The following is a 26,118-nucleotide window of genomic DNA, read 5'->3' as shown; positions in this document are numbered from 1 at the left end:
GGCATTAATGCTCCTTGAGTCATTCAATGCTAGTAATCGATTAGATCTAATCTCCGTTGGCTTGCGTGAACCACGCTAAGACCATTCTGACTAATCAGTCAGCGCTATGTGACCAGTGTCCAGTATCACTGCCGAACTTGACTAATCAGTCACAGCTTCACAGCTGGTACTAACACCTTTGCCAATTCTGGGTGACCAGTGTTCAGTATCACTGCCGAACTTGACTATTCAGTCACAGCTTCACAGCTGATGCTAACACCTTTGCCAATTCTGTCTGACGATTCTGTGCAACGTGACCAGTGCCCAATACCACTGCCGAACCTGACTAGTGAGTCACGACTTCACAGTTGATACTAGCACCTTTGCCAAATCTGAATAATTAGTCAGTGCCATGCACAAGTAAGCAATGCTATCAATATGTATCATATGCCAATTATCCAAGAATAGGGCATTTAGCATGCTTACTAAATAGTTGCTAGCATAGTCATGATCATGCACAAACTCAGAGACTCAAGCTCTGGCCAATCTCATATTCATCATTCATGGCATGCCCTAATCAGATGTTTCTCGTGCATCACATGCATCACGCTTAATCACCCAGCATGCCTCATTAATAATCATATGCAAATGGGCAAAATCATCAAGCATTCATTATGCTATTAATGTTTACATTTAAACATCCAACATGCATCAACCATAGCCATGCATGTCACATACGGGGTGCAGTTTTCTTACCTCAAAGTCGAGCTAGAACGATTAAAAGAACGACCCTTGAGAACGATCAACTTCTAGTCCATTAGTGGTCACCTAGTCATAACCAAATATAAAACCTCATCAAAATGAGTAATTAAATACTTCCGAACCCAACCCAAGCCTCCAGAATATCAAATCCCACTCAACTAGGTAGTAGGATCGATCCTAGGCCCTTAGAGTTAAGTTCCCATCACAAAACCACCATTTAGTATTTTTTTTCCCTTAAGGGCCATGCCGCGGCGCGCCCCCCTGACAGAGCCTCCACCACCTTCTTCAAGTTAGGGCCGCGGCGCCCAAGAACAGGGTCGCGGCCCAACTTTGCACCAGCCATTTTTCTTCGTTTTTCCACTTCTAAAACCTTCCAAAAACACATCTAAACATCTCCAAATCATCAAATCAATATTACCAAACTTCTCAATGGTCCAAAACCATCAAAACCTGAAGCTCAAACCAACCAAAAACTCAACAATTCACAAAGTCCAATCCTAAGCTTAAAGACTTAAGAAACTCAAAACTTAACTAAAAAAAACAGAGCACACCTGAGTTCAAAGGCTAAAACTCACCTCAAACACAGCTTTGAATCCCCTTATATGGTTGTTATAGGTTCCTTAGCTGCCACCTTTAATCCCCTAGCTCAACACCTCCATTTGAGCTCTCAAAATTCAAAGAAAGGTGAGGGAGGAAGTTTGTACGGGATGGAAGGGAGAAAGAGAGGATATGCTCTGTTTTAGTATCAATCTACAGCCATTTATGTCATATATATCCTTAGGGTCAAAAGACCAAAATACCCCTAAGCCAAATAAACCCCTCCAAAAGCTTCCGAGGGTAAAACCGTCTTTTCCCGTTAATCTCGTTAATTATAATTAACGCTCTCTAATTCCCGCTATTCTCAATATCCTCAAATTCCAATAATTCATATCTCGTTACCCTAAAATCCCCGGTAACGCTCTAATCATTAAATTCACCCCAAGACTCACCCCGAGCCTCGAACTTAAGCCCGTTATGACTAGACCGAACACTTACATCTCATGATCGTCTCATGTCGAAAAGCTCGAACCAATCCACATACAATGTGGTAAAATTATATTTAATCTCAACCATGCACCCAAAATATACAATTACGCCCACAGTGGCCAAATTACCAAAATGCCCTTGCATTTAAAATATAAGCCCATAAGCATGCATTCATCATCATAAAATAATATAATTCGTATAAACATGCATATAATCATTAAATATCATAATAAATCAATTATGGCCCTCCCGGCCTCCTAATCAAGGTCCTAAACCTTATTAGGAAATTTGGGGCATTACAATAACGGGCCAAATTACGAAAATTGCTCTTCTAATAAGAAATGGGCCAACATGCATATTTTATACTCATAAACATGCATATCTAGTTATATTATCATATAACTCACATAATCACATAATTACACACAAATATATCATAAGCATATAATTCCATCAATCGCCATCCTGGCCCCCTAATCAAGGTCCTAAGCCTTATTAGGTAATTTGGGACGTTATAGTTGGTTCTCAACCTTTTATATGCCCAATGCTTGGGGGTGAAGTAAGCTCACCCCGACCGTCGGATTACCTAGGACATAGGTACTCGAGAGTGATCCAAGGGCCAAGATCCGAAGGGCGTGGATCGTGATCATTAGCATTGGAAAAGGAAAACCTCGAGTACATGATGAAATTAAACCTAAGGTACAGATAAGACGTTTTGGGCCGTGGACTTGACCCCTGATAACTCTACAAAATAAAGTTATTTTATCACTTTTTATGTGTTAATTGTTGCTTAAGTCTTGAGTTTTTAATTGATTTATTAAGTTTTAAAGTAATTTTGAATTTATTAGGTTTATTTTAATTTTATAGATTTTTGTATATTTTTATAGTTATTTTGTTGTAAAATTTTATAGTTTAATTATTTAAATTTAATATTGTTAAGTTAGAAGTAAAAATATGCAATTTTGAACTTAAATGTTAAATATAAATTAAGTTATAATTAATATTTCCAAAAGAATTAAATTGATTTATTTTATAGTTGAAAATATTTTATATTTATTTTGTAGGAAATTTATAGCATTTTTGCTCTTGAAAAGAAAGAAAAATGAAGGACAACATGACATTTTCAAGAAAGAAAGACAAGAAAAAAATGTGGCATCTTCAGCCCAAAGCCCAGACCCAAGCTGCACGCTTGCTCCAGTCCAGCCATCCCCACCGTTTCTCCCACTGAAGCCACTTGGGCCCACGTCTCCAAGCAGCTGCCCTCTTCAGCCAAAGCACCCTTCACACCTACCAGCAGTATCACACTCCCAGCCAGGCTAATTGGGCCTCCTCCCAACGCCTGCACTTCTCTCCAGCCAACCCACCAGCTGTCGCCTCCAGCTTCTGCCTCCTGCTAGTGCCTCACCACTGCCAGCACCAAGGTCAACCCGAGCCCAACGCCTGGCTTGCCTCCAGCCAGCCATCCAAACCGTCCACCAGCTAACCCCCAACACACCCAAGCCAATTCGGCCCAGCTGCACTTTTCTCTTGAGCCCAACAAAAAACATCAATGTTCCATTGTCTCGTTTTCTCCAAAATACCAATTTTTTACCTAATTTTTCTACACATTTTACCTAAAAAACATAATCATTACACCCTATAATTTATCCATATTTGCCACATTATTATTAATTTAATCAATTTAAATTGATTATTTTAATAATCTCATTTTGGCTATAAATAAAGAGTTTTAAAGACCATTTAGGGGTGTCAATCTTGGAGAGGTTACTATACTACAATTTCTACACATTTCAAAACCTCTCTATTCTCTTCATCTTCTTTTTCTTTTTGGTTATTTTTCTATGTATTTTTAGAGGAACAATTTGGGGGTTTCTCCTCCAAATTTTTCTATTTATATTTGTAATTTTTAGTGTGTATTTGCTATCCTAGTTATGAGTTTCTAATCTTTTTAAGACCATTAAGGTGATGATGAAACAATATGTAACTAGATAGTATTTATTTTGTATGTTGATTTCCCATTTTGTGCAATAAAGTTTATGGAATTTTCTTCTTCAAATATCTTCTTTCATCTTAAATATCATGTATTTTGGATTGTTAGCACATATTTACACTTTGTTCTTCTATAGTGCAAAAACATAATATTCTTTGTGTAAGATGTGTCATTAAATTGTACACATCCATGCTTAGAACAAAAATATTATGTTTTGCCTTATAAATAATGTTCATTGATTTATTTATTATTTCATTAGATTGATTTATACTAAATGCTTTGAAATTATAATTTTGAAAAGTGAAGAAAAATCCTATCTTTTTAGAAGTAATTGGTGCTTAAAATTACAAATCTATTTGGAAAATGATAGATTGAATTATTTTAACTATCACTAAAACTTAAGAATCAATATACTAATAAATATTATTAAAATTACATTTTGTGGATTCTAGTATCTTAATAATATTTTCTTTTAACACTTATTTTCAAATCATTATTGGTTTATTTTTATTCTCTTAAATGACTTTATTTTTCAATATTTTATTTTATGTTCATAACATTAAAACTCATCAATCTTTGGAGCTAGGTTAAAATTTATTACTTTTGATTTAACATAGTTTTATTTTTTATTTTAGACAACTCCTTTGAGTTCGATCTCGTGCTTATACGAACACTATATTCCATATACAATTCGTGCGCTTGCGAGTATAAATTTTTAAAACATACCTGTTTTGGGTCCATCAAGTTTTTGGTGCCGTTGCCGGGAATAGGGGCTTAGCACGTGGTAGAAAATCTTGTGGTGACGTTAGAGAAAGTTCAAACATTTCCATCCAAGGACTATTAGATTTCTCCCCAGTTTTAAGTCTCCACTAACCGAGGATGAATAGAGACCTGGGGGGGAAATGTTGTCCGTGTTTTCACTAAGAGACACGTGGCAATCACAAACATGTGTGGGCAGGACACGCGGCAGAGATGCGTGTCTCTTCAAGTGAGGCCACGCCCGAAGGCCAGTCCTCGGAGGGTGGATATCTCGAAAGAAGGCCACGACCCTCAGGTAAAGACAGGGCATGGGCGTTTCTATTTGAGGTCGTACCCCGAGGACTAGTCGGTAGTCCTCGAGCTCTTTACAAGCAGTTTTCCTCCAGGTCAAGGACCTTGTCCTCGGGACCTAGAGGACTAGCCAGGTGTCAACCAGTGCGTGTTTGCAGCGTCAAAGGATCGTCTGACAACTTTTTTAGTGATCCGTCTACAGTGTTGTCGAGTGTACGACTCGACAATTCGCACTCCCACTACGTCACCTGACAAGGAAATACGTGTGGCACAGCCTATCAGTGCCAATGGCATGTTCCCCATAAAGTAGGTAACTTTATGCAGTGGGCCTGCGTATATCACCTGGGCCGTAGTCTCAAGTTAATGCGACTCAATGCATTAAAGTGGTATTAATACCCCAATAACAGGGATAATATGTATTAATTACAGATAATTAGCATCAATGATCCCAACCTCTATAAATAGGGCTAAGATCCTCATTGTAAATGGTCGATTTTTTAGAGAGAGAAATCTTGTATTCATAACAATATAAACGTTGCCTGAGAAAATTTCATTGGGGCTTGTCTTAACAAGCTTCCAATCTCCTTAATACCAGAGACCCATAGACTAGGGTTTTTTTATAGCCTGAACTGCGCAAAATCGTTGTCTTCTTATTTAATCTGTTATTTAATCTCTCATCTTTAGGTTAATAGTAAAAAAATGCATTCAACCGTTTTAATATAAAATGTACAATTTGGTAGTAGTCAAAGTTTGGAGGCAAAATTGTTAGTTATTCTACATATATGACACTGCTACATCAAGAATTAAAATGCCACATCATCAAACGATTATTCATCTAGGATGAAATTTAACAAAAATCTTTATTTCAACAATGTGTATAGCACGAAAAGTAATGTGTATAGCTCAAGAAAAATCTTTAACATCGTAAATCATCCGAGTGACAACATCATAATTGGAGAAGCAAAATTTAAAAAAATATAACCCAGCAAATGCCACGTGGACAAACAGATATTTCCAACGGTGAAGATTCCAAAAGCCAAAACGCGTGAGAGAGAGAGTAGGCTTGGCCGGCTAAGCCAATCACAAACCAAATTCTTCGCTATTAGCAGTAGCCGCCACTCTAGAATATTATTATTTAAGAGCACGCGCTTCCTTATGCGCGTGGCTATAGATTGGACTTCAAATCCAAGAACCGCCAACGAAACCCACTACTCTCATTCGCTGTTCTTTCTTCTTATTTTTTAAAATATATAAAATTGAAATATTAAAATGAAATCCCTAATTCTCAATTTTCCTTTTTTAAATTCTTCATTTTTCTCGATTTGAAGTTTGAACTCTCTCTTTCTCTCTCTCTCTCGATCGCTCTGGTTCTGGTTCAGGTTCAGGTTCAGGTTCTTCACGATCCATCAGCTATGGCACCAAAGGATCCGAAACAAAGCGGGGGTTTCTTCGCCTCGATCGCTTCCGGTCTGTCCAACTTCGGTAGCGCAATGTCCAAATCAGTCACTGGGTATGTAAAATTCCATTTCTATCTGATTGTCACAAATTAGCTTATGATCTTTATGATTTTTTTTATTCAATTCGATGCATTTCTTTCTAATTTGGAGATCTGTATGGTAATGTATTTGAATGGATATGGCCTTTTCGATTGGGCAGTTCTAATTACTTAGGATTAAGCTCTAGTTTGTTGACACTTTATTCCTTTTGTTTATGGCCCAGTTTAATGGGTTATGAAGGGCTTGAAGTGATTAACCCAGAAGGTGGGACCGAGGATGTTGAAGAGGAAGCAACGAAAGGGAGATGGAAACAGGAGGTAATACTGTTGTAATCTATTTGTTGATTTTGTGTTCAATTGGTTCTTTATGTGGTTAATTGTTTTAGTCAGACTTAAACTCAACAATTGAGTTATTTTACTTGTTTTGGTAGGATCGAGATAGTTACTGGAAGATGATGCAGAAGTATATAGGATCTGATGTCACATCAATGGTAACCCTCCCAGTGCTTATTTTTGAGCCCATGTCTATGCTGCAGAAAATGTCAGAGGTTAGTGTTGTTGCTTTTCTGTAATTGAACTACTTTGGTAATGTGATTTTCTAAAGGATCTGATAAATAATTTTGTCACAGCTGATGGAGTATGCCCATCTCTTAGAACTAGCAGATAAAAGTGAGGATCCTTATATGAGAATGATGTATTCTGGTAAGAATGTCCCTCTGTCTACTTGCTTTTTTCTGCCTATGCATGCATTTTACCGCTACTAACTTAAGATTGTTGGATGCAGCCTCGTGGTTTATATCTGTTTATACTGCCTTTAATCGAACATGGAAGCCATTTAATCCAATCCTTGGTGAGACTTACGAGCTGGCTAATTATCACGGCATCACATTCATTTCAGAACAGGTGTGTTTAAAGGAAGTGTACTCTCTTTTTCAAATGAGCCTCTAATATGTTTTTGTAATAGTAGTTAAATTTCATAGCCCATCGGTATTCTTTCAGGTTAGTCATCACCCCCCAATTGGCGCTGCACATGCCGAAAATGAGCATTTCGCTTATGACATAACTTCAAAGGTGAAAACCAAGTTTCTCGGGAATTCAATTGATATCTATCCAGTTGGAAGGTAACGTGATTTTTAATCTTTTTAGGTCAACTTTTGTTTCCATTATGCCTACACGTTTTCTGTTATACTGTTTATTAATGGACTTTCTACTTTTCACTTTTTATTTTTAAAGCTTTACGTTTTGCATTTAATGAACTTAGTAACTAGTATAAATAAGTGTTGACAAAGGCTCTGACCCATTCGCTTATTTTTTATCCTCTTCTTAGTTTGTTGACAATTGTCTGAGAAAACTAGATTTCTTTGATGCTTGTATTACCATATTGTCGCTTAGCATTATTTATGATTTCGACATGTAATGTTAACGAGTCAATTGAACTTTTTATTTTATACAAATGACAAGATTTCTTTATCGAACCAATTCAGATTTGAGAGACAAAATAAAAATAAGAAGGAAAAAAATTCATAATTATTAATAATATGAGATGAGATATTGACTTTGTCTTATTCAAAATTATATTTATTACCCAAAATTAATTATATTTTTTTTAATCATTATTACTAGGTTCTTTAATAAAAATGAAAACATTATAGCTGTAGTTTTTCAATTCATTTGGATAGTTATTTTTCTTGAGCAAGCTTAATCTCCAATTATTTGAGTATTTTGCAATATTTTGAATGCAGAACACGTCTAGTCTTAAAAAGGGATGGTGTAGTCCTAGAATTGGTACCTCCTCCTTCAAAAGTCAACAACTTAATTTTTGGGCGTACTTGGATTGATGCACCAGGGGAGATGGTTCTGACAAATTTGACTACTGGAGACAAAGTTGTACTATATTTTCAGCCATGTGGATGGTTTGGGTATGATGGCCTTCACTATCTAGCTTCTTGTAGCTTCTTTTATATTACATAATGTATTGAAGCCTGCTGGCGGGTTAATATGATCACACTAGCCATTTTAAAAATAAAGTATGTCCTGGGCCCATCAAAATTTAAAGAAAAAGATTATAGTTTTCATTGTTAAACCCAATATATAGGAATAATAGCCTACTTTTGGCTTTTGAATGTACTATTTAAATGTGTATTGATGACCATTTATTTTGACCTCTTTGATTTTCACAGCTTATCTGATCTGATGTCTCTGTCGGTTGTTTTCCAGTGCTGGTCGCTATGAAGTTGATGGCTATGTTTATAATTCTAGTGAGGAACCAAAAATATTGATGACTGGGAAATGGAACGAGTCAATGAGTTATCAGCCATGTGATTCGGAAGGGGAGCCACTTCCTGGCACTGAATTGAAAGAGGTTTGTTTGTTCACTGGTTAAACACTTGTACAAGTTTGTCTTTTGTTGAGTGTTAATGTTAGAGGCACATAAGCTTTTTTATATCTTCTTTTGTATCACCTTTGCTATCTATTCGACTGCTGCCAAATCTTCCCCCCCTCTCTCTCTATTTATATTTATATATCTTTGTTTATATTGCTGATGATTCTCAAAATATTATTAGTTGCCGCTAGGGGTTCCCCCCACCCCCTAAGCTAAGTTCCAACTTCTGGTTGTCTTTTGTATAAAATTCTCTGTCAAGTTTGTTTTGACAAAATGCTATCAAGTTTATGTAAGCTGTTCACTTTTGGTACTATAAATGGCACCTTTTTGTGTTTCCATTTGAGTAATGAAAGCTGGAGAAGATTGACACACTTCGACTCTATTTTTTCTTCTTCATTTTGTTGTTTGTGACAGCCTCTCAGATGTATCTTTTTCTTTCAAAATAAGCTCATGAAAATATTCTGGTGTTGCATTACAGGCTTGGAGAGTTATCAAAGGTCCAGAAAATGACAAATATCAGTACACACATTTTGCACACAAAGTAAATAGCTTTGACACTGCTCCAAAGAAGTTATTGGCATCAGACTCACGCTTGCGTCCTGATAGATATGCGCTAGAGAAGGGTGATTTATCAAAAGCCGGATTTGAAAAGAGCAGGTGATTTTTCTTCTCTCATTCTTCCAATTTTCTATTTCTCTATTGTTGAAATGCATGCATATTGCACAAGTACAAAATTTAAGCAAGCAAGGTTAGAAATGACATGTTAGAGATAACACGAGTCTATCTTGTTAGCGAGTGCCGTCTTCTTCATGGTAAGGCCATGATTTTGATGCATTAAACATGCCTAACCCTCTAATCTTTGTCACAGCCTTGAGGAGAGGCAGAGGGCTGAGAAGAAGAACCGGGAGGCTAGCGGTCATCAGTTCACTCCAAGATGGTTTGACCAAACTGATGAAATCTGTCCTACGCCGTGGGGAGACTTGGAAGTATACGCCTACAACGGCAAGTATACTGAACATCGCGCCGCGGTAGACAGTTCAAACAGCGATGAAGTGACTGATGTCAAATTGACTGAGTTTAATCCCTGGCAATATGAAAATTTGGCATCTGCATGAAGCTTTCTCCCTATCTTAAATTAAAGGAACGTCTTCATTTGTAATATAATTGTTTATTTGTTATTATTGATTTGGCTGTAATGTAAGGCGATATCATGATTCATGATGCAGTAGTTTTTTATTTTATTTTTCTCTTTCTTTTTGAGATTTGATAAACAGTTTTGTTTTGTTTGTTCAGATTTAACTCTCATTTTTAGCTTCAATATTACCTGAATTTTATTTTATCAATTTTGAAGAATACCAACTTTGTAAGTCTTGACCAGTTTTTCACTTGTGGAAGAAGTTACACCACTTGATTTTTTTTGCACTTAATTTGTTTTTATGGGAATTTACATTTGTTACTGTTTCTATGACTTTATTTTTATTTAATCTTTCAAATATATAGCTTTTAAATTTCCATATAAATAGTTAAATTAAAAAAATAAGCCATAAGTTTTTACATAATTAAGTTTTTTTCACATGATTATTTTTTCTATTATATATTTATTTCTCTTTCTATTTTATTCAAATTTAGTTTATTCTTTATTTTTTTTAGTATTTTAATTTCAAACATTTATATATCTCTTTATATAAAAGTGTGTAGATAATAAAAATGAGTTTAAATATTTTTTTTTAACTTTAACATAATATTATAAATATTTAATAGAATATACATTTTAAACTAATTTAAAATTGGTATTTATTAATTACATTAATATAAACTCAAATACTATAAAATAACATTATTATAATAATATTTAATATAAAACTACATATTTAATAATTATATTAATATAAATTTAAATTCAAATTCAAATTCAAATATTATAAAATATCATTATTATAATAATATATAATACAACACTAAATATTTAATAATTATATTAATATAAATTCAAATGTTATAAAATATTATTATGATAATAATATATAATCTTAATTTTTTACTAATTATATTAATATGTGTTTACCGAGTTTTTCAGAAAATATAATTATGACAGATAAGAGAGTTAAAAAGAAAGTATGTAATGACAATCACACATGGTTTTTACGTGGTTGGGGCATTAACGAGCCTTAGTCCACGAGTCTATTGTATTAAAGCTTAGAAAAATTTGACAATGGAGTTTTCTACAAATTTTAGCAGAGTAATTGCTTATAAGATAATTTCTGATCCTTTCTACAATGCACAACTGACTCTATTTATAAGCAGTTGGGTGCAATGAGCTTGAGCTGGCCTAATTTGGGACCAATAAGGATATAATCATGGTTTGCTCGCTAATAGAGGCTTAATACAAATGACTTTGCTAAATAATACACATTAATCAGGGCCCATTGGGCTGGCTTGGGCATAACCATGCTTTATAGCTAATCGCAGTACGTAGCCTCAGACAGGTCCGTGTGGGCTTCTAAGGAGATTTTGGGTAGTGGCAGTATTGTTTCCCAATAACGGCGTACATTCTGTATGTAACCTATTCTGCAGGTTAGTTGAGGAGACTAAACTCCATGTTTCTTGGGAATGTATCAGCGTTAGGGAAGTTCAATCCTGCCCAATCCGGACGCCTGGTTTATTTACTTATGTCCCGATCCATTCACCGAGACCTTGGATCGTTTACCAGAGCTCGGGTTCATTGCTAATAAGGGTGTGTTCTCATGTTGGAACTGGAAAGACGAGTTGGGCTCGCATGGTCTTCCTGATTCCCTCGTTATGGTGGCACCCATCGAATAAGATTGGGCTTACTGACGGCTAGGCCATTAGAACTTTCTTCTTCCCCGCCCATTGGGCTTAGGCTAGGCCTTTGATCTCTTCGAGAGAGCCACGGATCCATTTTGTCATGCCACATGTCCAAGGAGAAAAATGGGGATAACAATATGGATTCAAATATTATAAAATATTATTATTATAATAATATTTAATACAAAACTAGATATTTAATACTTATATTAATATAAATTTAAATATTATTATAACAATAATATATAATATTAATCATATTTTTATTAAAAAATCATCATTTATATTTAAATAAAAAACATGTTTTTTTTAACATTTATCTAAAAAAAACAACATATACCCAAAATCGCCTTCATTTATTTGTACATGGATAAAACATCATATACATGATCGTCTTCATCATTTATTTTGTTTTTTTTTTGTTGAAAAAACCCATAAATAATGTTTTGATTTAATTTTTTTAATATGTTTATGTCATTTTTTTTTATATATTATATAGTTTATTTATTTAAAATTAATATGACAATCATACAAATTTAATAAAAAATAATTAATAAATTCTATAAATAAAACTAAGCAAACATGTATTGTACATCTAGTATATATATTTATATAAATACTAGGTGCAAACAATGTATAATTCACGTTTGCTTAGTTTTACTTTAAAAAAATAATTATTATTTTTATTATGTTTTTATATAAATTTTAAATAAATAATATTATATATAAAAGAAAGACAAAAATATATTAAAAGAAAAATTATATCAAAACATTGTGTATGGCTTTTTAAAAAAATAATAATACGATAACATTTTAGATCATAAACTACCATATTCAAGATATAAAACATTCATGATATTATTTAAATCACAATTTAACGACGGGAGAAAAAAATTGTTTATTCTTGATAGAAAATAAGTATTATTCTAATTTTTTATGTAGTTACACATTCATATTATTTGTACATAATATTGGAGAAAAAGTTTGTTTAATATGAATATATATTTATATGAGTTAGATTAAGTAATAAAATAAAATAAGATGTTTTCTTTTTTAAATATAAATGATAAAAATTTTAATAAAATTTAATACTATATATATTATAATAATGATATTTTATAACATTTAAATTTATGTTAATACAAGTATTAAATATGTAGTTTTGTATTAAATATTATTATAATAATGATATTTTATAATTTTTGAATTTATATTAAATTTTTTTCGTTAGAAAATGGTTTAGAGAATGCACAACAGAAAGTAATTTATGATCCCGTTCATTACAAAAAAATTACTTTCTACTGGGCTATAAATTGTTTTCCATAATGCATTCTGTAAACTATTTTTTAATTGAAAAAACTTATGTAATACACATTTAGTAAATTTGTGGACCTAAGTGATAAAAAATAAAATTTGGAGAACTATATGATACTTTTTAAAAAGATTTGGGAGCAATTTTTTTTTTAACTAAAACCAGTAGCAGTTTGTGTAAATATTCCAAAAAGTTATTAAAAAAGTATTTTTTTTATAGCCATTAATAACTATCACTATACTCATCAATCTCATCCCACCTATGGTATGGGATGGAGTCCATTTTGTCTATTATAAGGGGAAATTTGATAAAGTATTTGATAAAATTTGAACTAAAATTTACAACCATATTGTGACGTCCCACGTCACTACGACTGCTTTTTGGAATGACGACTGGCCCTACAAACCACGACAAGTCTTTCCAGCGTGCTTTGTCCTCACTCCCTGAGAAAACTTTCCAGGAGGTCACCCATCCCTAGATTACTCCAGGCCAAGCATGCTTAACCATGGAGTTCTCAAGTGATGGGCTACCGAAAAGAAGATGCACCTTCCTGATATAGGTAGTACCCATCAATCCATTTAAGCCATCTTCAACTGTGTAGTCCTATACCTACACAGTCTTAGAATCATTACACTTGACCTTCCCCAGGCGGTGTGAGATTGCACAGCTTACCCGGTCTTTTCCTTTACGGATCACGGGATTCTAACTATCACACATATGATACAAATGCTTTTCTTTATCTTAATACCAAAAATACCCCTCTCATAAAAACCTAAACTTTTCCCCTGCCATTTCCCTTTCCCTCTCTCTGCCAAAACTCCTCACTCCCACAAAACCATCGAGCAATCCATTCTCACCCTTACCCGACGCATCTGTCTCCCTCACCCACCCTCACCCGACGCATCTCTCTCCCTCACCCGACGGTCAGAAAAACCCCCACCACCCGACGAAGGAAAACCCAGACCACCGGAGACCAAGCCTTACCCAAACACTAACCCAAACCCCGACACTCACCCAAACCCCAACCACCACTGAAGACGAAGAAAAATCCAGACCCCGTCAGAGACCCAACCACCTCTGTCAAAGTTTTAAGCAAACTATCAAACCGACACCCTTACGCAAAAATGTCTAGGGTATGTGTTTTTTTCAATTTCTTTTCCATTGCAAAATGTTATAGTATGTATTGTTTGAATTTGACTGTGTGAAATCTGACTGTGTGAAATCTGAGAAACCGTAAAATTTTAAATTTTTTTTTGGGTTTTTTGAGAGGTACGATAGGGTACGATAGTGGGTCGATAGGGGTACGATAGTGTTTGTGTTTTCTCATAACTTCAGGTTGAAGATGACTGTACGATAGGGGTACGATAGTGGTTCGACGTTGGTATGATAGTTTTGTGTTTTCTGATAACTTGAGGTTGAAGATGAAGGTACGATAGGGTACGATATTGGGTACGATGTGTGCCCGATATTGGGTACGATGTGTGCCCGATATTGGGAACAAATTGTTTGGGTTGTTGTAGAGGTACGATAGGGTACGACAGTAGGTCAACATTGGTACGATAGTTTATGTATTTTTTGATAAATTGTGATTGAAGATAAATGTACGATAGGGTACGATATTGAGTACGATTCGTGCCCGATGTTTTTTTTTTAATTTCCGATGGTGTACGATGTGAGGTACGATGGTGCACGATAATGTTATAGTTGTTCCTGTTTTTATTTTTTTTTCAGTGGTGTCCGATATGGTGCGATAGTGTCCGATAGTTGCTCGATAGTAGATTGCAGAATATAAAATTTGATATTTTTTTTGTTATTCTATTTAATTGGGTATTTATTTGTTTTATGCAGAATTTAAGACTTCCACAACTGATAGTTCCAGTAGAAGAACATTTTACAGGACGTATCACTTGGCGCGGCAGTTGGTACTTTGCAAAGATTAAAGCAAAATTTACTGAGTGTGGTTTATTGGATAAGGTGAAGGAATCCCCTTTCAAACAATTCTTCATGGCGGAACCATTAAATTTTTCTGGTGCCTTAGTCCATCAGCTGTTGTTGCACAAATTCAGAGGGGAGAAGACTGACGAAGTCCAGTTTTATATTGGGAAAAAACGATGTAGATTTAGCCAATTGGAATTCGCTTTAGTTACTAGTTTAAATTTCGAGGCCGGACCGTCTGAAGCTGAGATTAAAGCAAAGACCACTTCGGATCGGTTGATTTTTTAGCACTTCAATGGTCATTCCCCAGTGAGCATAGGGCAATTGCGCAAAACTTTTGAGAGTTGTCAAATAGTTGATGATGTGTACAAGATGGGTTTGTGTTTATTAGTAGATAGTGTTTTGAAAGGTCGTGAGGAGAAGTTGATGGTTTGGACTAACATGCTGAAGATGGTAGATGACGTTGACTTTTTTTTCCAGTACCCGTGGGGGAAGATATCATACCAGAAGTTGTTACAAACTTGTCAAAAAGACTTTGTAGAAATGAAGAAGCATTTACAGAAGAAGATTGAGAAAGGAAAGACTCAGAAGGAGGCCAAGTACTCTATTTATGGGTATGCTGCAGCATTGCAGTATTGGGCTTTTGAGTCCATCATTGAGTTGGGTCAAGATTATACTGTGAGATTGGGCCAAGGCATTCCAAGAATGATCAACTGGCAGAGCAAGGAGAAAGTAGAGACACACAAAGAGCAACTTATTAAATTGTTTGCCAAAAAGGTGAGCTTTTACTTTACTTTTTAAATATTTTGAATGTTCTATATTTTTTTCTAGATATGCAGTTCTATGGGTACTGCACGATAGGAATACGATAGGGTACGATTTGAGTACGATTGTGGGGTTATTTTGTGGTTTTTTGTCAATTGTTTGAAAACTGGCTAAGGGTACGATTTGGTACGATGATGGTCCGATAGGGGTACGATATGTATTCTTTTTAATGTAGTTATTTGTTGTAGAGGTACGATATTGGTACGATGATGGTACGATAGTTAGCAAGTAATTCTCCTTTACGTTAGGGGTACGATTTGGGCACGATAGTAGTACAATATTGGTTCAATATGGGTACGATATTGTTATGTTATGGGTACGATAATTGCATGATATGGGTACGATAGGTTACCATTGTTCACCGATGACAATTACTTATTTTTTATATTGTTTTACTTTCCAATCTAAATATTCATTGTTTTTTGTGGCAGTTGACAGTATACCCTTACTTGTGCGCCTGACCTGCTGAAGAACAGTATGTGAGGACCCTTACAGACAATGAAGCCCCATTGTATGTGGACATGGGGTTAGAGGAACTACAGGTGGGTGCCGATGGACAGCCTACACAGGAAGCCTTACAGAGCCAGGCTGAAAAGCTTGCTGAAAAGTTAGCTGAGCAAGCAGAAGCAGCAAATATTTTTAAGGAGGTTCCACCACCTCCAGCACCTAAGGCACCTGAGGTTCCCCCATCAGCACCTCATGCCAGCACCTCCTCCCAAGCTAAGCAACCAGACTACTCTATGATTTTGACCAGGTTGGAAAAGGTTGAAGGGCAACAAAGTGCCCTTATTAAAAGTCAGTCCGAGATCTTGGGTCAATTGCAGAAGCTGATGACAATGATCGAAGATCTTAGTAGGCCGGCTCCAGATCCACACCCTCAGTCCACTGAAGAAGGCCCTCAGTCTCCTGTAGATGAAGACATTCTCCCTAACGATTACGGACCTAATGATGTAGATGATCACATTTTTCGCACACCAGAGGATATGCAAATTACTGTAATCGGAGATACTAAAGATTCTGAAGTACAATTCTTAGACATAGCTCCACCAGCACCAGAGAAGAGGAGAGAAAGAAAGAGGCCTAGGTGGTTCGATGAGTACACTGCAATGAAGAAAAGGAATAAGAAATCGAAGATAGTAGTGAATGTGGATCCATTGAGGGTTGTTGATGGTAAATTACTTATGACCTTTCACAAGTGGTTGCTTGGCACCATTGGGAATAAATATCCGAGGGAATGCTTCTCAGGGACACACGATGCTGCTTGGTTCCTGAAACTGCATACTTCGAGGACATGGCTTTCTGACTCTGTAAGTTTTCTATAACTTCATAATTAAAGAATGTTGAAAATTTATTTAAATGTTTCTATATGTAGTGGTACGATATAGGTACGATTGGTGTACGATGGTAGTACGATAAATATAAGTGTCAAATTATAAACTGTTTATATTGTCAATGGTACGATTTGGTACGACGGTATTATGATAGTGGGTACGATAATGTGCAATACTGTAGTTATTTCCATAACGGGTATGATGATGGTACAACATTAGCACGATAGGGGTACGATAGAATTTGTTAAGTAGTTACTATAACATCGTAATTTTAGAATTTGTAGTGGGACGATATAGGTACGATGGTAGTACGATAATAGTTAGTTTCAAATTGTTAACTTACTTTGTCAATGGTACGATGATGGTACGACAGTGGGACGCTAGTGGGTACGATGGTGTATAATACTGTAGTTTTTGCCATAAAGGTACGATGATGGTACGACATTAGCACGATAGGGGTACGATAGAAGGTTTTATTGTTGTTATTTAGTTACTATATTCATGTACGATTGGGGTACGATTATGGTACGATTGGCGTACGATAGTTACTATATTCATGTCTGATAGTTTTTTGTTTATTTATTTTGGTACGATAATGTGGTTACTGACTTAATTTTCTTTTAATGTAGCATTTAGATGTAGCATTCCATCTCATGAGGAGGCATCTACAATTTTATCCTGAGGTGTACTCTCAGAACTGTGTTGTTATGCCTACAATTTTTCCCGAATCATTGAAGGCTCAGTGGGACGCTTTTCCAGATTCTGACTACTCTAGCTTTAGTTGGGATGACAGTATATTGGACCTGGTTAGGGGTGATGCAGTCCAGTTCTTACCGAGTTGGCAGAACAAGGAGTTCATTTATTTTGCCTTCTTCTTGAAATACCAATTTCATTGGGTAGCTGTAGAGGCAGACCTGAATGGGTGGATGTTCAACATCTTTGACTCCAGTATTGGAACAATTTCCGAAAACGATTTGATCAGTTTGATGGTTGACTGGTGTAACATTTTCCCGTCGGTCTTGCGACAGTCCGGTTTATTTGAGAACCATGACGTTATACTCGCGCCTCAGTTGACAGCATCAGAGAGCCATGTCAGACCCTTCTATTGGAAACTCAGTCCACGTGAAGTCGTACCGCAAAAAAAATCCAGGTGAACTTTATTAAATATCACATATTAATTATTATTTCTTAATTACAAAACTTTATTAAATTATTATTTATTTTCTAATGCAGTGGGGATTGCGGATGTTACGTAATTGAGCATATTGAACATAAGCTTCTACAACTACCATTTGATAATGTAACTGACAATAATATGAAATTTTTTACGCAAAGGTGGTGTGTAAACTTATTCTACCAAAACTTAATTTGAACGGTCTTAATTTTTTTGAATTGTATAATTTTTTTTATTGCTCTTTTTGTAATTACTACATTTTAATGTTTTTAATCTTTGCAATCGTACTATCATCGATCACTATCGTACTTTATCGTACCCTCACATGTCTAACAAATTTCACGAAACTGTACTGAAACCACACCATCGTACCACTATCGTACTAAATAAAAAAAGTTCATTGTCATGACACAATCGGACCAATATCGTACATTATCGTGCCCTAATTTCGTACATTAACTATCGTACTACATCAAACAACGTCGTACCATATCGTATGATACATTTAAATAATCATACAACAAACGATATCATACATTGTCGTACCGACATCGTGCACTATCGGATCAACAATGAATTATTACATATTTAAGAGTTTCATAATGGAGAAAAAAACAGAAAAAAACCTGCAAAATCCAGCACATAACAAATATTACTAGTTCAAGTAGAAATAAAACATAATAGGTCAACTAGAATACAAACAAAACAATTTAACCTCAGTACTTGCAAGACGCTTTGTTGTGCCCTTTACCACCACACTTGCTACAACATCGTTGTATCACAGCCTTGTCTCCATTAGAAGGATATCGATTTTTCCTAATTCGTCCGACCTTTTGCTTCTTCGGTCGGCCTACAGGTTTCTTCTCAATCGGTACTCCAACTTGGATGTTCCTAATGTCTTCAGGCAATTCCCAATCATCCTCATCACCAACTGGCATAATTGTCCCCTCATATGTGCTCTTCCAACACTCTCTTGTGTAATATTGAGAGCACAATGAGTACATGCTAATATTTCGTTCTTGAGCAGCAGCACATGCATGTGGACAAGGAATCTTCATGATTTGGAATAGGCCGCAACTGCATGTTCGTGCCTCCAAATCAACTATACCACCGCTCTGAACTGTTCCTCTAGGGTGGACATTAAATGTATAAGGTCCAGCTCTGTCGACGCTTAAGAACCGAGATTTCTCAAATTGACATGACAGGTCCCCCTCCATAACTGGTGATAGAGTCGTGCTACACTTTTCAGCGTTTTCCTTTCGAGTAGCAAACCATGTTTGAATAGTAAACCTGATGAATTCAACAAAAGCAGTGGTCGGGAAGGCTCTTGCGTCCTTAGTTTTGCTGTTGAAACTTTAAGCTCAATTACTTGTCATTACATTATGACGGTCCCCTAGAAAGTACGCACGAACCCATCTTTCAAATCCAATGCCCTCAAGATATAGTGCAACAGCAACATCCATTGCTTTTATATTCTCAAATTCTCTTTCAAAATCTGTCTTCTTATACGAGTATGCACAACTGTAAATATGATCCGTGAAGCAATCGGTCTTGAACTTGCTAGCCACGTTCATAATAATGTGGTGGTAGCATGCGCCGTGGTGTGCATCAGGGAACACAAGTTCCAAAGCATGAACAATGCTTTGATGCCTATCCGATACGAATGCTAAGTTCTCAACATCACCAATCGCTTGTTTCAACTTCCTCATGAAATAGGTCCAAGAGTCGTGGTTCTCGCTGTCAACTATTGCGAAAGCAATCAGAAATATGTGGCTGTCTGAATCCAATGCCACGGCACACAACATTTGGCCACCATACCTAGTTTTCAAGAAGGACCCATCAATACATATAACAGGTCGACAAAACTTGAATCCCCGCCTACAAGCACCCAGAGAAAAAAAGCAATACTTGAAGCGACCCTCGTCTACCTTGAAATCAGTAATGGAATCGGGATTGTTCAACTGCAGCATGTGCAAGTACCCAGGTAACTTCGAATATGAAGCTTCAGGCGTACCCCTAACTATGTGGAGTGCCTTCTCTCTGCATCTCCAAGCCTTCTCATAACTCATTTCGATCCCGTAAGAATTCTTCATATCTTCTCTTATTTTGGAGGCTAAATAATCTGAACCGTTAACTGAAAATTTATCCTTGATCAGTTCGGCAACTACCAAAGGTGATGCTTGACAGTTATCTTTTTTTCGAACATCGAGGGAACATGTGTGTACATTTTCAAATGCTGTCACCTCGAACATGTTAGAAAGTTGCTTCTTCTTCCCTCTTAACCTCCACTCACAATTAGGATCCTTGCATGTAATGTACCAAATATCAGTACCAGACTTCTTAACTATAAAGTTGAATCCCTTCTTCATTGCAAACAAGCCACCAACCTTCTTTAAATGTTCCTTGTCTCTGAAAAACTTTCCTAAATGAATCTCCCCGCCCGATGTGCCACCCATAGATATATAGTGACTATTATCCTCAATGTCTTCTCTTGTAAACATCTGAGCTTTGAATTTACTATAATATGTCGAAGAAGAGAGTGGATCACTAAATTCTCTAGCATCATTTGTTCCGTCTGGACGACTACTACTAGTACCAGGTGTTTGGTGATCTTCTCTACGGGGTCCACTTCTACATGTTTGCCTCAGTATTTGGTACGACAGTGGACTCAGGTTCAAAGCTTGAGAACGGACCTCTGTTTCTTGGTTGTCTCTTACATCATCATTGCAATCAAAATCAACATCAGGTTCAGGATAACCAGGAAAATCGTCATTACCCTCAAAATCATCTTCAGGGTCAGGACAATCAGGAAAATCATCATGAAATGGCATCTGTGCTACATGATCAACTGTCGGTATGAAAGGGTTTGATTCAGGTACAGCAGTGGCTACCAGCACCTCTGGATTTGTTTCTGGAACATAAGTCCCAACCTCACTACGAGTATCCTTAACAGTACTTGGTGGAGGATTACGATCAACAATGATATCCTTCTCCACCAAAGTCACAAAAAGGGGAACAAATTCATCTGACTTCTTCAAAAACATTGACAAATATAAGCTTACACCCTTGTCATTCCTTATAAGTTCAGGCCGATACATTAACCCTTTCATGTACTTATAATTCACTTCTAATTTCAGGTCATACTGCACTTTGTCAACTTCCAGCTCTGAGTACAAAAGTTCAACAAGTTGTGAGTAAGTTATGTCCTTCTCCAACTCCAACGTTAAATTTTCGGCTCCATTAAAAACCCAATCTCTACCTTCACGCTCCCAAACACCATTATACATCAAGTACGCGAACAAAGTTGACCCTATCATGTACAAAGAAAAAAAAATCAGTAAATGGCAACAAAATATCGAAATTTAGTTCGTCATTTTTTAGCATCGTACCAGTATCGGGTCATATCGGGCAAAGTTTTATTTATGTTTTTGATCACTTAAAACAACTAATATCGGGCAAGTATCGGGTACCATCGTACTATTAGGTCCGCAGTAGCTTAAAAACAAAAATTGGGCATATATCGGACTATTATCGAACCATTATCATACTTAAAGGGCGTATAGATTCAAAATAATAATCGGGCAACCATCGGGTAGCCATCGGACCTTTATGACCATCGGGTAACCAAAACTATCGAGCAACCATCGGGTTGCCATCGGACCTTCATCCCTAACCTTGAAACTCAACAACTATCGTGCCCGAATCGGGCCTCTATCGGGCATTTCGAAAAAAAACTCAAGGAACAAAAAAAAAATGCAGATTTTCACAGAACACGATTTTCACCCAAAAAACAGCAAAAAATACCAACAAACTACAGATCCAACATCTAAACAGCATTCTAAATCATAAAAACAACCAACAACAACAAGAATCAAAGAAAATCACTTAACCATTTAATCTCTTCACTATGAGCAAAAATATGGAATATACTCATTTGGTACCCTGTGTTTTTGCAAAGTATCATTTTTGTACCCTCTGTTTTCAATAATGCTCATATGGTACCCTGTATTTTAAAATCGTACATATTTGGTACCCTAAACTCAGATTTGATAGATAAAATTTTGTCAATATGATCAAACTGTCATCAGTTATATGTAATTATGTAAATAAATTTAAATTTGTAACTTACATAATTGACAGCAGTTTGATTAAATTGACAAAATTTTATCTATCAAATCTGAGTTTAGGGTACCAAATATGTACAATTTTAAAATACAGGGTACCATATGAGCATTATTGAAAACAGAGGGTACCAAAATGATATTTTGCAAAAACATAGGGTACCAAATGAGTATATTCCCGCAAAAATAACATAAAGCTTGGTGTTTCTCCTCCAACAATCCACAATGTCCGAATGTGTATCTTTCTTACAAGATTTTAGTATGAAAATCTTGTGTAATACGTATGGTGAAGAGAGAGTGAGAGAGAATGTATGGTGAAAAAAGGTAGAGAGGAAGAGGGAGAATAGAGAGGAAAGGTATGGGATTTTGTTATGAGAGGGGTATTTTTGGTATTAAATGAAAGATGAGCATTTGTATCATATGGTAGTTAACTTTGATTCAAATTTTAATTATTAAGCTAATGTAAGCATGATTTATCAAATTTCCCATTAGAAATGGGTAGTTAATCATTTGGTACTTTGTGTTTTTGCAAAGTATCATTTTGGTATCCTCTGTTTTCAATAATGCTCATATGGTATCCTATATTTTAAAATCGTACATATTTGGTATCCTAAACTCAAATTTAATTAATAAAATTTTACCAATTTAATCAAACTACTGTCCATTATGTAAGTTCCAAATTTAAATTTAATTAAGTAATTACATATAACTGATGATAGTTTGATCATATTGACAAAATTTTATCTATCAAATCTGAGTCTAGGGTATCAAATATGTATAATTTTAAAATACAGGGTATCATATAAACATTATTGAAAATAAAAAAGTACTAAAATAATACTTAGTAAAAACATAAGTAGGATATAAGTTAATTTCCATTATAAATATATACATATTTGACTTTTGTTTTTTTGCTTGAACAACAAATCATATATATTTGCCTTTGAAGACAAGAAATTCAAGTTTAATATCCGACCATTCATATTATAAGTAAAAAAAAAAGTAATGATTGCAAAAGTGAGTAAATGCAAAAATATAACATATGCACATTACTCATTCTTCTTTCTATTAATTTTTTTTTTCTTATTCTTCAGGTAAACTTGTCTCATCGAACCACCTTGGAGGATCAAATCCAGATCCACCTAACCAAATAAATAAATAAATTTGTTAAAATAATTATTAAAACGCCAAAAAAGATTAAGATTAAGATTAAGAAGAAAGAATAATTAATTACCAAGAGGATTACAACGACAAATACGCCAAGTGGTCAAAACACTACCCTTAACGAACCCATATTTCTTGTAAGCTTCCATTGAATACTCACTACACGTTGGTACAAAACGACAACTTTTCGGCAACATTGGTGATATTTCACCTGTTTTTATTTTTTCATAAATAAATATAAATATTGGATAATTTTATTATAGGGGTTTTACTTTAAGCCCTATCGATAGGATTCTTAGTGTTCTTGATTTTTGAACAGTTTTCGACGTGATTTTTTTTTTGACAGTGTATATTGTAACTATTTAGAGCATCAGCGTGATTTTTAGAAAATTCCGAATAATTTACAGTACCGAAAACTAGGTTCAAATATGTTGTTGCACATGTGACTAATTTTTTTTTATGCGAGTGGAAAGCAACATGTTTGAACCTAATTTTCGGTACTGTAAACTATTCGGAATTTTCTGAAAATTTGCAGGATGCTCTAAACAAGTACAATATACACAGTCATAAAAAAAATCGTACCGAAAACTGTTTACGGGGGACAATTCTACTAAAGGGGCTTCACTTTAAGTCCTACCAGTGGAGCTCTCAGTGTTCACGACCTGTGAATAGTTTTCGGTGCGACTTTTTTTATGGCCGTGTATATTGTAGTTATTTAGAGCATCCTGCGCATTTTCAGAAAATTCTGAATAGTTTACAGTATCAAAAACTAAGTTCAAACATGTTGTTACACGCGTGACTAATTTTTTTTATACATGTAGAAAACAACATGTTTAAACCTAGTTTTCGGTACTGTAAACTATTCAGAATTTTCTAAAAATTTGCAAGAGACTCTAAACAACTACAATATACACGATCATAAAAAAAATTGTGTTAAAAACTGTTCACGGGTCGAAAACACTGAAAAGTCTCACCAATAAGGTTTAAAGTGAAACCCCTTAACGAGAATTGTCCTAAATATATATAAATTACTCATTAAAAATTAAATCAAACTTACTTTTGTAGAATTTCAATACACATAATGCAGCTTTAACACCCAAGTTGTCCACTTCCTTATCTAATAATATGATTTTAATAGTATTAGTTTAGATCATAAAAATAATAATAAAAGAAAGAAATATTAGGAGGAGGACCTTGTGAAACTGAAATTGAATCTTCTTCCCTGCTACATCCTATAACCACCAAACGACAACGGTGAGGAGTCAATAGATGTCGTTTTGGATAGCTGACCGAATTAAACGACAGAGATTTGTAGCAGTTAAACGATACTGCTACAGCCATCTTCACACCACACGACACACTCGCCTATACTATCTTAAGCTTGTTCTTCAAATTGTGAACCCTTCTAGTAGGGTTAATTTTTATCGACAATATTCATTATAGTCATGGCTAGCAGGACTCTGCAAAATTTCATAAATATTTGTATAATTTATAATATCGATAATAAAGTTCACTCGTATAAAAAAAAAATTATTTAATCATAATTTTAACATCATAAATTATTTAAATTATTTTGAAATTATATAAAAAACTTACTATAACTATAATGAACACTGTTGTAAAAAAAACTAACTAGAGTCAAAATTAATTTGTCTAAAACAAGACATTACCTTACCAAAGTGTGCCTTTCTTAAGAATTGCCAACTTTTTTAATGTAAATTTATATATACTGAGTGCTAGTAATATTGTAAAAAAATATTATATTTATTAAACTGTAAATTAATATATAATATATATTTTTATCAATTTATGTTCACATTTTCCTTTTTTTTTTTTTTTCATATTCTAAAAAATAAATATAAACTCATTTTCACTGTGTTATTATTATTATTAATCCGAATTTCACAGTGAGATGAATGATTCAAACGACTGAGAAAAAAAAAAAAAAATTCATTTGTACTGGGCATACCTAAAAGACTGATACAAATTTTGATTTTTTTTTTAATTTGATTATTACCAACATTATAATATAAATTTACAATCTTTGCCAAACAACAGTTTGAACAGATGAAATGTAAACTCTTTTGTGACTGCTATCTCTAGTAATCAAAATTAATGTGTTGTTGAGGGGGCAGTAAGCAAAATAAATATTAAAGAAGTAAGGTACCTGAAGTGAATAATGGAGAATATATAATTGTGCCCTAGCTAGCAGAGGAAGAAGAAGAAGAAGAAGAACAGTTTCAGCCTCAAACTGAAAAAAAAATTGATTAAGAGAAGAAAATAACGAGTACAAATTCGATTATATTTTTCAAATATATTGTATTATATTATACTATTAATTCTCAAAACATAGATAGAATCCAAAGATAGAAGAACTCACCTGAGTTTTGGGTACTGATGATGGGAGTCCGGGCCGGTGGAGGAGAGTCTTAGCTTAAGCTTATCCCAAACCTTTTTCTCTTTTATAAAATGTCATTTATACCCTTGACAACATCCAATACCAATTTACTGAAATGCCCCCCCTCTCTCTCTCTCTTTTAAATGTTTAAATAAATAATCTTTCAAAATTTAAATTATATTAGAGATGATATAACATTTTAAATATACTAGTTTGGTTAGAATAATTCTCTCTTTTTCTATCTAGTATTTTATATTTATAGGTTTTAAGATATTATGATTATTTTCAATAAATTTATTTTATTAAATATTTTATCATGAAAAATAATTAATTCTATATTTATGAAA

At 34.7% G+C, this 26,118-nt stretch overlaps 2 protein-coding genes across 4 annotated transcripts; one reads left to right on the top strand and one right to left on the bottom strand.

Annotated features, from left to right (window-relative positions):
* The first annotated feature begins 6,076 nt into the window (after positions 1 to 6,076).
* LOC133801427 (oxysterol-binding protein-related protein 3A) lies at positions 6,077 to 10,028 on the top strand. Its single transcript, XM_062239633.1, has 10 exons — positions 6,077 to 6,317; positions 6,527 to 6,620; positions 6,734 to 6,850; positions 6,932 to 7,004; positions 7,087 to 7,205; positions 7,302 to 7,423; positions 8,045 to 8,221; positions 8,520 to 8,664; positions 9,164 to 9,342; positions 9,554 to 10,028. The coding sequence occupies exons 1-10, from the start codon at positions 6,220 to 6,222 to the stop codon at positions 9,798 to 9,800; spliced, it is 1,371 nt and encodes a 456-aa protein (XP_062095617.1). The 5' UTR covers positions 6,077 to 6,219; the 3' UTR covers positions 9,801 to 10,028.
* Positions 10,029 to 23,081: 13,053 nt separating this feature from the next.
* LOC133801426 (UPF0161 protein At3g09310) lies at positions 23,082 to 25,888 on the bottom strand. 3 transcript variants are annotated; one of them, XM_062239630.1, is made up of 6 exons: positions 25,754 to 25,888; positions 25,541 to 25,624; positions 24,567 to 24,833; positions 24,431 to 24,490; positions 23,444 to 23,584; positions 23,082 to 23,351 (listed from the first exon to the last, which is right to left on the bottom strand). In XM_062239630.1, the coding sequence occupies exons 3-6, from the start codon at positions 24,712 to 24,714 to the stop codon at positions 23,293 to 23,295; spliced, it is 408 nt and encodes a 135-aa protein (XP_062095614.1). In that variant the 5' UTR covers positions 24,715 to 24,833; positions 25,541 to 25,624; positions 25,754 to 25,888; the 3' UTR covers positions 23,082 to 23,292. The 3 variants fall into 3 exon arrangements, with proteins under 3 accessions (XP_062095614.1, XP_062095616.1, XP_062095615.1); XM_062239632.1 differs by having other exon boundaries at positions 24,567 to 24,778; XM_062239631.1 differs by having other exon boundaries at positions 25,541 to 25,578; positions 25,754 to 25,817.
* Between the last annotated feature and the right edge of the window lie 230 nt (positions 25,889 to 26,118).

The sequence above is a fragment of the Humulus lupulus genome, chromosome 9 (assembly GCF_963169125.1).
Source record: "Humulus lupulus chromosome 9, drHumLupu1.1, whole genome shotgun sequence".
NCBI lineage: Eukaryota > Viridiplantae > Streptophyta > Magnoliopsida > Rosales > Cannabaceae > Humulus > Humulus lupulus.
Note: the sequence above shows the minus strand (reverse complement) of the source record. Positions and strands in the feature narration are given on the sequence as shown.